Genomic DNA, 12,264 nt, shown 5'->3' on the forward strand with positions numbered 1-12,264 from the left:
GCATCCTGCCACGATCCAACAGGGATATTTTCACAGTGCTGTCTACTCATCAAATGATACTGTAGCCTGGGACTGACCCCTTCCCCCTCTGTCCTAGACAGACAATGCTACAGAAAATTATCACATATTTTACCTTTATACGCAATCCAATAAGCCCAGGTATTCGCAACCATTTGTCTCAGAATAAAAACATTTTATTGTAAGATATTTAGATTTACCACTAGGAATAATACAAACAATTTAGCACTTTAGAGAAGAAATTTATAATATAATCCTTAACACAGCCTATACTTCAGCAAGAGCTAATGCATATTAAAGCTGGGACACGAAATTGGGTTTATTCTTCACTTCGATCTGCTGTACCCCCGCAACTTGGACCCCCACTGGAGGGGCATCCATCCTGCCAAGTGACAGAGAGCTAAGCTATCTGATAAGGCCTCCTTTTGGGATTAGAGGGTCCAGTTTCCAAGCAGAGCTGAGTTCTGCTGAAGGCCTTAGGTGTGTCCCTACACACACACATGCACACACACTTGTCTTAGATCCCTTCTGTTTGTTGAGAGAAGACTTAATTCTTTACGAGAGGCCTAGTTAAACAGTGTGTGCAGGCAGATCAGATAATTCAGTCACATATTGCTGCTCCGGTAGAAGTTCATAATCTCTGTATCTCTCTGCTGAAATATAGGCCAAACGTCCATTTTATGAAGTCAGAATCCATTTTGCTGCATACACAGTAGTGAAACTTTGGGTTTCTCCCTACAGCAGTCAGAAAATCAGCATAATGTTCAATATCCCAAACAGACCCCCCTGTAATAACTATTATATTCTATAATCATAAAAACATATCACATCAAAAACATGTCAAAATTTTATGTCCAACAAAAATCAGAAAATACAGAAACACGCCCATTACAAAATCAGTTCAAATGTGTGAACTACCCTCAGCAAAACACTATCTTTTCAAAAGCAGGTCATGTGATCTATAACCCCCAATCAGCTGTTTTTATACTCAAATAAAGGATGATGCCAACCCAGTTCACACACACAAAATGACCAATCACTCTTCCCATGTGTACTTCCCAAGTCACCTATCATAATTTGTTTATTTCTCTTTCTGCTACCTCTGTCATCTCTTTCAAGCTCCTTGGTATAAAGGACTCCTTCATGGTGTTAATCCCTATTCTGGATATCCCTAGGGACTGCTTTCATACTTTAATTGCCTTGTAAAAGAAGCAGGAAAAGGAAGGAGAGTTTGTGAACCGTAGTCTAAACCAACAATATTCAATCCAATTTGTATTTATCTCCGCTTTTCCAAATTGTCCAAGGCAAGTTATAAAAGTGTGACATGTACAGCAGGTTCCCTTTCTTTTTGGAAGCCTATGTACCAGAAGTACCAGATAAGGGTGGACCCTGAGCTATTCTTTTTACAAACCAGCTCAGCCCCATGACATTGGACACAGATGGGGCAATACATTTTCTCTAGAGCACTGTAGCCCCATAGAAACTACAGGGTGGGAGGGGGAAAACAATATTCAGCCGCTGAGAGGCTCGGCTAGTTAGCCAGATAGTCATACCGACTAAGTTGCAGGGTACATTTAGCAGTGGGGTCACGCCGCTGAATATACCCAGATATGTATACCCAGTTATGTATAACCAGCTAAATTTAGGGCAGCTCTACAGCCCGACCAGAATTAGCCGCATAAGTTAACTGATTAACTCCGAATATCGGAGTTAGCCAGTTAACTTAATGCAGATAACTTGGCTCCTCCCCAGAATGCCTCTTGCCTGCCCCTAGAAAGCTCCAATATACCCAGGAAAGCCATTTAGACAGATAACTATTATGTTATACAGCTAAATGGTGTTTTGAGTATGGACATCTACATTGCACTGTTTCCCTCATCCTGTCTTAATGTCATCCTCTCACGTATCCACCAGAGTGAAATGCAAAGCAAACTAAAGAAACTTTTAAAAATATATATTTTTGCAAGTGGATTAGAAATACTTTTTCAGGCCCTCTATGTCTTTTAATGAAAAGGACCACTCGTGCATAAAAACTAAATAAATCTATATGTATTTTGCCCTCATCACAATGACATTTTTGACTCCATGGTCTTGTAAACCAAAGACAAGGAAGCAAGGGCAGCAGAATGCTTTTTTGCTTGGTGGGGGGGGGGGGTAATCAAGCTCAGCCCAGACTCTATCCCTAACTCCCTGCCAATTATTTACTTTACATTTACTGTTAATATCATTCTATCGTATATACATTCTTCGCATATATCACAGAGTATAATCAGTCATTCCCAGACCAATTAAATGCTTGATACTAGATAGCCAGACATAGTGGTAAAAGCGAAAAACGACAAAAACAGTGTTTGGGTAATTGCCAGGTTCTTGTGGCCTGGTTTGTCCTCTGTTAGAAACAGGATGTTGGGCTTGATGGACCCTTGGTCTGACCCAGCATGGCAATTTCTTATGTTCTTATAAAATAGTATCTTGCACATGTAAATGTTGGCCCCATCCTGAAAGGCCCCGGATATATGCTATTTACACATGTATATACCAATTTTTCCCTACACATAACCTTTTGAAAATTCACCTTATACTGTACAAGTCAGTCATGCAACCACTTAGAAATACAAAGAATATGCTAGTTTGCTGTCTGTTCAGGGGTACCTGCTTTGAATAAGTGTACTACTAGATGCCATACTAGCTGTGGATGCAAATAAGACTATTAGCAATTCATAGAATTATTTACATTCACACAGTGTTATCTAATTAAGTAATCAGATAATTAGAAAAAGTGATTTAATCGTGTTGGAGTTTGAATACTGTAATTACCAACTCTGCCACCACTCCCCATTGCCTAATTGTGTTTATTATTTGGCTTTTAATAAAGGCACAAGAGGAGATGGTGTGCATGACTCTGCACAGTCATGTGATCAGTAGGTGGCCAGATATATTGTTTGCTTTTCTTTTCTCTTTCCATAACAATACAGCTACTTAGCTGTTTAACACATCAGTGATGCTCTGCCTTTGTCAATTAGAAAGTCCACTACCAATGACCCAAATTTTAAGGTGCCCTTCAAATGTCTTCTCTATTAATCTTCAGCTTTAAGTACAGTATTAATGCCTAATTCAGAACTCTTAATTATTATTTGAATTTAAAAATCCTACCATATGGAAGGCCTCTGAATGTGATATTAGAGATGTGAATCGGAATCGGTTCGGATTCCGGTTCCAATTCACATTGTGGTTTTTTTTTCGTCCGGCCCGATCGCGGTTTTGTTTATCGGCTGCGCAATCCGAGGTCGGAACATTTAGCAGGTAAGCAGAATCCAAAAGACAGTCCAAGGTCAAGGCAGTCAGTGAGCAAGCAGAAGTCAGGTCAAGAATTAGAATCAAAACCAGGAAGATAGCCAAAAGGAGCTGACTGACAAAGGGCAGGGAGCCAGGAGTAGGATGAGGCACAACCACAAGGAGTGGAACACAGAGACAGGGCTGGGAAAACAGAGGCAGAAACCATGAACTAGCAACATGCACTGAGGAACAAGCTACTCAGAAGACCTGTTGCCAAGGGGCCAGCTGGTTGCAAGAAACTTCCTTTTATACCAACTGGAGGATGTGACATCAGCCAGTGTCACAGGAACCCCTGTCTAGGGACCTATAAAGGCCATCCAGGTTTACATGAAGTTTTATCCCAGGACCCTGGAAAAGCATGCTGCCGGAGGCTATGTCGGAGTTGCTTCAAATCAGAGGTGAGGGGCTTAGCAAGGGGAGGTGTCTGGAGTCTAACAAATAGCTTTTCTACTCTTGGATAGGAACCACTATCCAAGAAGCTGCAGGCAGGATATATTGAAGTTGACCTAAGAAAGCAGCAAATGGAAACACACCAGGTGTCCTCAGCTCAATACACTACCAATAAAAAATTGGTGGAAGTGGTAGAGATGACTGTAAAGAGTCTTGATGTTGGATACCATTATTTACTCTTTTATCTTTCATAACAATTATCATCATTTCCCCCGCACCGTGTTGTCCCTTTAGGGGTTAGGCTACCGACAAGATTATCCCTAGCTGAAAGATTTTAAAGGGCAGAATTTGCTCAATTTAGTCAGTGGTTAACCTTTCTATTGCTGTAAATTAAGTTGTAGTGGTTCTGACATCTCTGAAACTAGCTGTCACTTCCAGTTTCTTCAGCAGAGACTGGGTTTACTTAAGCATGACTTGCCTAAAAAGATGAACAGTGGTAGGAATTCAAACAGTAACTGGAGAATGACAGTGCAGCAAGTGTTTCTTTTTCTTTTACAAAATCTTGAATATAAAACAGAAAACTATTTAACGCAGACTATCCAGAGTAAAATGCCTCTGCTATATGCAAAGACACCTTGGTCTCCACTAGATGGCCCTAGCTCCCAGCCCATGGTTAGTCATCAAGAGGGATATACCATTCCTAATAACACCTCCCCTAGAGACTTGCTAGAATGTGTTGTCCTGAGACCATGGGGTGGGGAGCAGGTAAGTGTGAGAGTCTGAGGCAGTGTAGCTTTGCTTGCATGAAGAAAGGAAGTGTTTTCAGTGTGCTCTCCAACAGACCGATACAGTACAGTGCACTCCGACGGAGCTCACTGTTAGCCTGCTCTTGGACGCACGTTTTCCCTTACCCCTTATTCAGTAAGGGGAGGAAAACGCGCGTCCAACCCTATTAGGTATTCTCGCGCGATTCAGAAAGTAAAATGTGCAGCCAAGCCGCACATTTTACTTTCAGAAATTAGCGCCTACCCAAAGGTAGGCGCTAATTTCTTCCGGCACCGGGAAAGTGCACAGAAAAGCAGTAAAAACTGCTTTTCTGTGCACACTCCAACTTAATATCATGATACCTAATAGGGTCATCAACATGCATTTGCATGTTGAGGGCACTATTAGGTTTGGCGGGTTGGATGCGCGTTTTCCGCCCCTTACTGAATAAGGGGTAAGGGAAAACGCGTGTCCAATGGCAGGTAAACAGTGCGCTCCGTTGGAGCGCACTGTACTGTATCGGCCTGAGAATGCGCTGTTTCCCTTTGAAATTTAGGGACTGCATAGCCCACAGGCTGAAATTGCTTGCATACTCTAGTTGTGCATGCAGCAGAGCCATGGGAAAATAGCACAAGCACATTTTGAAGTTGAAGGCATGAGTACCATTTTAACTCACCTGACCTAAACACATCTCCTTTCAATCCTGCAATAAATAAACATGCTGCGGAAGCCCCTGTGCACTTTTAGCTGGGCAAAGTAATTCTCAGACAGGATAAATGGCTCTGAAAATGGCCCTCTTGTTGTGGATGTTTTATAGTGCTATTATTCAAAGCACTGATGTTTAAGAAGTGTCAAGGGTTCCTGGTCTCAAACCTGAGGCCTGGTCAGCTGGGAGACCATTGCTTTGTCCTCTGAGCCACTGGAGAGCACCGCACCTCAGCCCACTGATCCTCTGCTCCAGCCCGATCCTGGCACTGCCAACACAAAAGCTGCATGTACAATAGCTCTGCATTTGTGGTGCATTGCCATATAGCTATTGCACAGACAGCCTTTGCTTTGGATCTGCCTTAGAATGTTACTACTGTAGCTACCCACAGAGAAAATACCAATCATGAATATAATATAAAATTATTTCATTATTGATGTTTAAATGTATTAGACTAAGGAATTTTACTTCCTGCTCATTCTGTTTCATTGTAAACCGGTTTGATATGCATTTTATGCAGGAAAATTGGTATAAAAAAAACTTAAAATAAATAAATAAATAAATAATTCAATATCATTTATTTACTTAACACATATAAACATCCTATGTATACATGCTAAAAACTATCTAGCACACACACCATCTTCCATTCATGCACATTAAAATATCATACTTCTCCAAATACATGTGCAAAATATTCAATCAAATATATTTTTTTCTATTTTTAAATTTTGACAGTATATTCTAATCCCATATTCCCAAATACCACTGTTATCACAATTTCAAATACTTCCATTATCAATGTCCTCCCTTCAAATATATATTTTCAGATTTTTCTCCGTCGTAAACCACGATCTTAATATCCTCTGTCCTCAATATCCTCCTTCGTAAACCACGATCCTTGAGGACAGAGGATATTAAGATCGTGCTTTACGAAGGAGGATATTGAATATTTTGCACATTTTTTGGAGAAGTATGATTTTTTTAATGTGGATGATATTGAATTATATTCATGATTGGTATTTTCTCTGTGGGTGTATATTAGGATTAATTTGAGAGGAAATAAAGTAAATCTTCATTGTGACTATTACTATTGTAGCTACAGCATGTTGTACATCTTGCTAAGGAATCTGCCCCTGAGAATAACACAGAGAACTGGGGAGCCTCGATGTTTACTGAAAACAACAAAAAATGCTTTGCAAGATGAACAATATGACTGGTCAAAAAGCAGCACAGCTGACTACGTATACTGATGTTCCAGACATCAATGTACTCATCATTTCAGATTACTGCAATTTCTGAGCAGGCCCTGATGATTACTGATAGGATTAGCGGCCTAAGCGGGACCTGAGCATTGCTGATATAACTCTCCCTTGGGAAGTCCTATTTGCCAGCAGAATTTTTAGCAGTACCTCATCTGTCCAGAAGAGAAAGGTTTACATCTGTTCCAAGTTGATTGTAAACTTCTTTGCAGTACTACCCCCTACAGTTTCCACTCTATCTAAAATTATAATTTTGTTTTGTGGGAGGGAGGGTGTGGAGGATTGATATAGCAATTCTTCTCCTGCTTCTTTGGGTTTCTAGCTCATTCAGAAGCAGCCTCTATTAGACTACACAAGCTTTCTGCTGTCCTATTATTTATTGATTTTATTTGAAATGAAGCTGTAAATATTCTTCAATCACATAATCAACTATCAGTAAAAGGTGAAAACCACATTGCTCCTCAGTGTGCTTTTTGGATATAAAAGAATGTGATTATTGTTAGTGCTGCTTACAAGGACAGAAAGAGGTTTGTACTGGGATTACTGCAAAAAGGCCTTGGAATTATTGTTCCCCCCACAGGAGCCATGGAGAACTGAGGGAACTGTGTGCAGAAAGGGTCCATCTCTCTTCCTATGTGCCCCTGGGTACACTTTAAAGGATCTGTCCCACCCATGGATTACAATAGCAACACTTGCTAGATTTCTTGAAGCATGTAAATTGTTTGCCATTCGGCTTGTTGCTGCTGTTTTCTTAATCTTTTCTATTTGGTGTAATGGATCAAGTACAGTGTGGCTATGCAAATCAAAGCTGATTAACTTTTTTTATTTCAGTTTTTACATCCCTCACTTATAATTTATACATTTTTGGAAAAGGGACAAGTACCAGAGTCTAAATAAATAGTTTACTAGTCTATATCTTCCTGAAAACATTATTTAAAAGTTATTAGAATTATACTCCTATCTTTAGGATAGGATGCTTTCTTGAGGTTCTGCTTTAGATGAGAAGTACTATCTACATTCATTTTGCTTTCACTTTTTGCATTTGGAGAGTCATTTTGAAACTGCGGGCTGTGACATGCAGAAGTTACACCAATTTTAAAAGCAAACTTGCACACTCAAGTTCACTTTGAAAATGATCCCAGCAAAACTCCCAGCATGCAATTACACCTCTTCTTGGTGAAGGTAGGTTCACCATGAAAATTTATGCACATACTTTTAAGATAAAAAAAACTAAGAGCATAAATGAAAACCCTCCCCCCAGGTAAAAGTGCACATGTAGTCTTCTTATGCACGCACTTTTAGTTGCTTATTGAGCAGTCAATTTTATCAAAGGGCATATCCGTCTAAATGCCTTTTCAAATTCCCCTTCCTATTCCTAGAATTCCTTTCTTTCCAAATATATATTCACTTTGAGGTAGATCTTTAAAAAGTATGCCGGATTTTATAAGATACACGCGTAGCCACGCGTATCTTATAAAATCCGGGGTCGGCACGCGCAAGGCTGCGCAAAATTGGCAGCCTGCGCGCGTCGAGCCGCACAGCCTGCCTCCGTTCCCTCCGAGGCCGCTCCGAAATCGGAGCGGCCTCGGAGGGACCTTTCCTTCCGTGTCCCCCCACCTTCCCCTCCCTTCCCCTACCTAACCCACCCTCCATCCCTACCTAAATCCCACCCCCCCTACCTTTGTTGGGCAAGTTACGCCTGCTTGAAGCAGGCGTAACTTGCGCGCGCTGCCTCGCATCCCCTGGCACAGGCCGCAGTGCTGGGGGACTCGGGACTGCCCTTCCAGCCCGCTCCCGAACCGTCACCACACCCCCGGACTCACCCCGGACCGCCCCCTGACCCCAGACACGCCCCCTCCCGCCCCTTTTACGAAGCCCAGGGACTTATGCGCATCCTGGGGCTTTGCTCGCGCCGGCGGCATATGCAAAATAGGCGCACTGGGTCGCGAGTGCCCTGCGCACGTAAATCCAGGAGGATTTACGCGCGCAGGGCTTTTAAAATCTAGTCCTTTGTCTTACAATATAAAGCGAGCACTTTTCACTAAACCCACACCACCATTTTTTTTTTTAATAAATTCTTCCCTGAGTCTGCTTTTTAGCTGTTCATTGTACAGCAACTCTATCTCTCTCCTGAATCAATGTGATGGGTTTGCATGGCAACCTACTGTAGCACCTCAGTTTCTTGAGATTTGTGAATAGTGGAGGTGACCAAACAGAACAGATTTTCCCAAACCTGTCCTGGGGACCCCACAGTCTGTCAAATTTTCAGGATATCCACCATGATTCTGCATGAGAAAAATTTGCATATCGTGGAGACTCAATGTATGCAGATCTTTCTCATGCATATTCATGGTGGATATCCTGAAAACCTGACTGACTGTGAGGTCCCCAGATCAGTTTGGGGAAATCCTGAAATAGAAGGAGTTTTCAACAATTCCTAAAAAAAAGGTTTTTTTAAACTATCCTAAATTTAGGAAGCATTCATAAAAAGAAATGAAAACAAACCAAGATTGAATTCTAAACATATTTTGATGGCTTTTTTTATTTTGACATGGCAACAAATACATACGAAATGTTTCTGTTAGTACAATAGCTAAATATAAAGAACTATGGGGCTGATATTAAAAAGCCATTTAGACAGATAACTGAAAAGTTATCTGTTTAAATGGCTAAGCCATGATTTTAAAATTCTTAACCGGCTATTTATTTTATTATTTTTTATATACCGACATTCGATCTGAGATATCACATCGGTTTACATTCAGGTACTGTAGGTATTTCCCTATCCCCAGAGGGCTTACAATATAAGTTTGTACCTAAATTCTAGCTGGATAATAAGTTAAGGCAGGGGCATTCTGGGGGTGGGCATTAGGCAATCCCGGGAAGGGTGGAGTCAGTTCAGTGTTAATCTGGTTAACCTACGTGGCTGATTCTGTCTGTGCCATAGGACTCGTCTAAAGTTAGCCAGATATACCTATCCGGCTATCTTTAAGATAGTCGGTCTCAGTTAAGTTAGCCGGAAAGATGTATCTGGCTAACTTAACTCGCCCTTCAGCGGCTGAATATCAGCTCCTATTTGTAAAACCCTGAACTCTTCCAGTCCCAATTTTACTTTTATTATATTTTACTTTTCAGTGGTTCACAGTAAATATGTTAATGATGTTTTTCTTTTTCTTTTATAACGGCATCACCAGTAGTGGCTGGGTTTTGTCACAAGTATCACAGATCCAAAAGCTACAGCAGACAATGATTTCCAGTTCTTACCTTAGAATCCTTGGCATAGTAAAGCGTGCGTCCTCGAAGTTTGAAATAACGTTTTTTCCATCTTTGAAAGGAACTGGTTTGTTTCAGTAATAATCCTTCCTTGATACTTGTCTGAAAGAGAAGCAGATAAAAGAATACCTGAGATGCAACATTAAGTAAAGTCTGCAATAGCAATTAATATTTCTTTGACACTCGCACAAATCATTATCTCAAAGACAGAGAAACAATCTTTGTCTTTTATGAATTCAAGATCAGAAGCTGCGGATGACTCTTCTGCATTAGGTCTCTCTCATTGCCCTGGTTATTGGTTTACTTAATTGTTTTCAGGTTCATATCCAGTTACAATGGACAAAGTCAAATCCATTCAAGAAGAAGAGTTACAAAAAAAAAAGTTTAGGATGTAAGTTCACTATAGTTGGCAGTTACCACTCTAAGATTTTATTAAAGTAATTTGCATAAGAAATTATCCATACCCTTGAAATGCCATAACATTACATATGTCATATACATAGACATCCTTCTGGAAGGTCCTTATGAACTGGAAAGCACAGTTAGTAAAGCACTGAGTAAAGGGACAGTTTCACCAAGCAGGTCAATGCTCAACGCTAAGCCTCCATGCCAGAGATTCATAACAAAAGTTTGGCAGTCGGGTCTAATTCTGTGCAAAGCCACTGCAGACAAGTGAGAAATGAAGGTGTACTACAAACTTAACAAGCCAGAGGGAGTATAAAAATTAGGAGTACGGTAATCCTAAAAACAAACTTGAAGAATAACTGAGAATTTGGCAGCTAATACAAAAAAGTACAGTGTCATGCGCTTGGGATGAAAAAGCATACGAAAGCAGTATATGATGGCAGACACTGATCCAAACAAACGAGGGATCCACAGATGACCAAATCTGATAATCTCAATGTTGTGAAACAGTGCAACAAGACAAGTGAGAGAAACAATGCAATGCTAGGCTGCATAGGAAAAGTATAACAAAAAAAAAATGGTACATCTGAACAAAGACTAATCGGAGAAAATTCTTTTTCACTCAATGCACAATAAAGCTCTGGAATTTGTTGCTAGAGGATGTGGTTAGTGCAGTTAGTGTAGCTGGGTTCAAAAAAGGTTTGGATAAGTTCTTGGAGGAGAAGTCCATTACCTGCTATTAATCAAGTTTACTTAGGGAATAGCCACTGCTATTAATTGCATCAGTAGCATGGGATCTTCTTAGTTTTCGGGTAATTGCCAGGTTCTTGTGGCCTGGTTTGGCTTCTGTTGGAAACAGGATGCTGGGCTTGATGGACCCTTGGTCTGACCCAGCATGGCAATTTCTTATGTTCTTATTGATGAAATTTCATCTAAAATACTGTGTTCAATTCTAGAGCATACATCCAGGTACAGAGACTAAAGAAGGCCATGGAAATGAGGCAATATATACCACAAGAGCTATTATATAGGATAAGGATCTAAATACATGTACCCTAAGGGAGAGAAAGGAAAAAAAGCATGTAGGGGGCAGAATATGAAAGAAATATTCAAACATTTCAAAAGTATAATTAGCGCACAAGAGGCAAGCAGTTTTAGTGGAAAAAGAATTCTAGAGCAAGAGATTAAAAGGAGCAGAGAGGAGTAATATAAAGAAACATTCCTTCACTGAAAAAGTGCTGGATACATGGAACAACATCCCAGCAGAGATAGCGGGGACAAAAAAGGAATTACAAGCCCTGTACACACTGGCGGCGACTGGGCCATGAAGAGGCAACGACATTCAGAAGTGACGGGAGTAGGTGCAGCCAGCCTGAATGTTACAGTAACCCCCCTCCAAAGCCCCCTCCTCAGGCTTCTAGGCTTAGGTTTCTGGGGGTACTGTCTGTGGTAATCCTTCATGAGATGAAGGTCCTGGAGATTGGAGGCAGGATCCTAGGAATTTTCCTTGCGGCCGAAGCCTTTCCATGAGATAAGGTGCTCTACTTTGTTTCTAATCCGTCTTGAATCCAAAATTTCCTGGACATTGTATAAGGCGTCTTCCTCAGTTATTATCTCTGTAGGTTGGAGTGGGGGTCTTCATGAGCATGAGCATGACAGAATTGAGGGCTTTAACAGGAATACATGAAAAACATTATGTATCCAGAATGTGGGAGGCAATTTCAATTTATAGGCCATGGTCCCTACCTGCTGAACAATGGCGAATGGCCCCACAAACCGAGGGATGAATATTAGAGAAGGCGTTTTGAGGTGCAGATTCTTGGTGGTGAGCCACTCTAGTTTTCCAGGCTGGAGTCGGGGCACTAGGTGACATCTTTTATCTGCCTGTTTCTTGACACACTTAGCTGACTGTTTGAGGAGACGATGTGTTTTTTGCCACAGTTCTTGGAGGTCCTGGCCCATTATATTAGCTGTCAGACAGGTGATAGAAGTTGGAGCAGGTAATGGTATTCAAGGATGAGGGCCATAGACTACATAAAAGGGTGAGGAACCCATCAAACTCTTCACATGATTATTGTGGCAGAACTCTGCCCAGGGGAGAAGGGATAT

At 41.0% G+C, this 12,264-nt stretch overlaps 1 protein-coding gene across 1 annotated transcript in view; it reads right to left on the bottom strand.

Moving 5' to 3' along the window:
- DGKH (diacylglycerol kinase eta) overlaps positions 1-12,264 on the bottom strand; it is a 735,022-nt gene that overhangs the window by 415,045 nt on the left and 307,713 nt on the right. Inside the window, 1 exon segment of the mRNA XM_029602950.1 lies at positions 9,742-9,852. Within this exon segment, the coding sequence (XP_029458810.1) occupies positions 9,742-9,852 (111 nt within the window).

Source organism: Rhinatrema bivittatum, chromosome 5 (genome assembly GCF_901001135.1).
Source record: "Rhinatrema bivittatum chromosome 5, aRhiBiv1.1, whole genome shotgun sequence".
NCBI classification, from domain to species: domain Eukaryota; kingdom Metazoa; phylum Chordata; class Amphibia; order Gymnophiona; family Rhinatrematidae; genus Rhinatrema; species Rhinatrema bivittatum.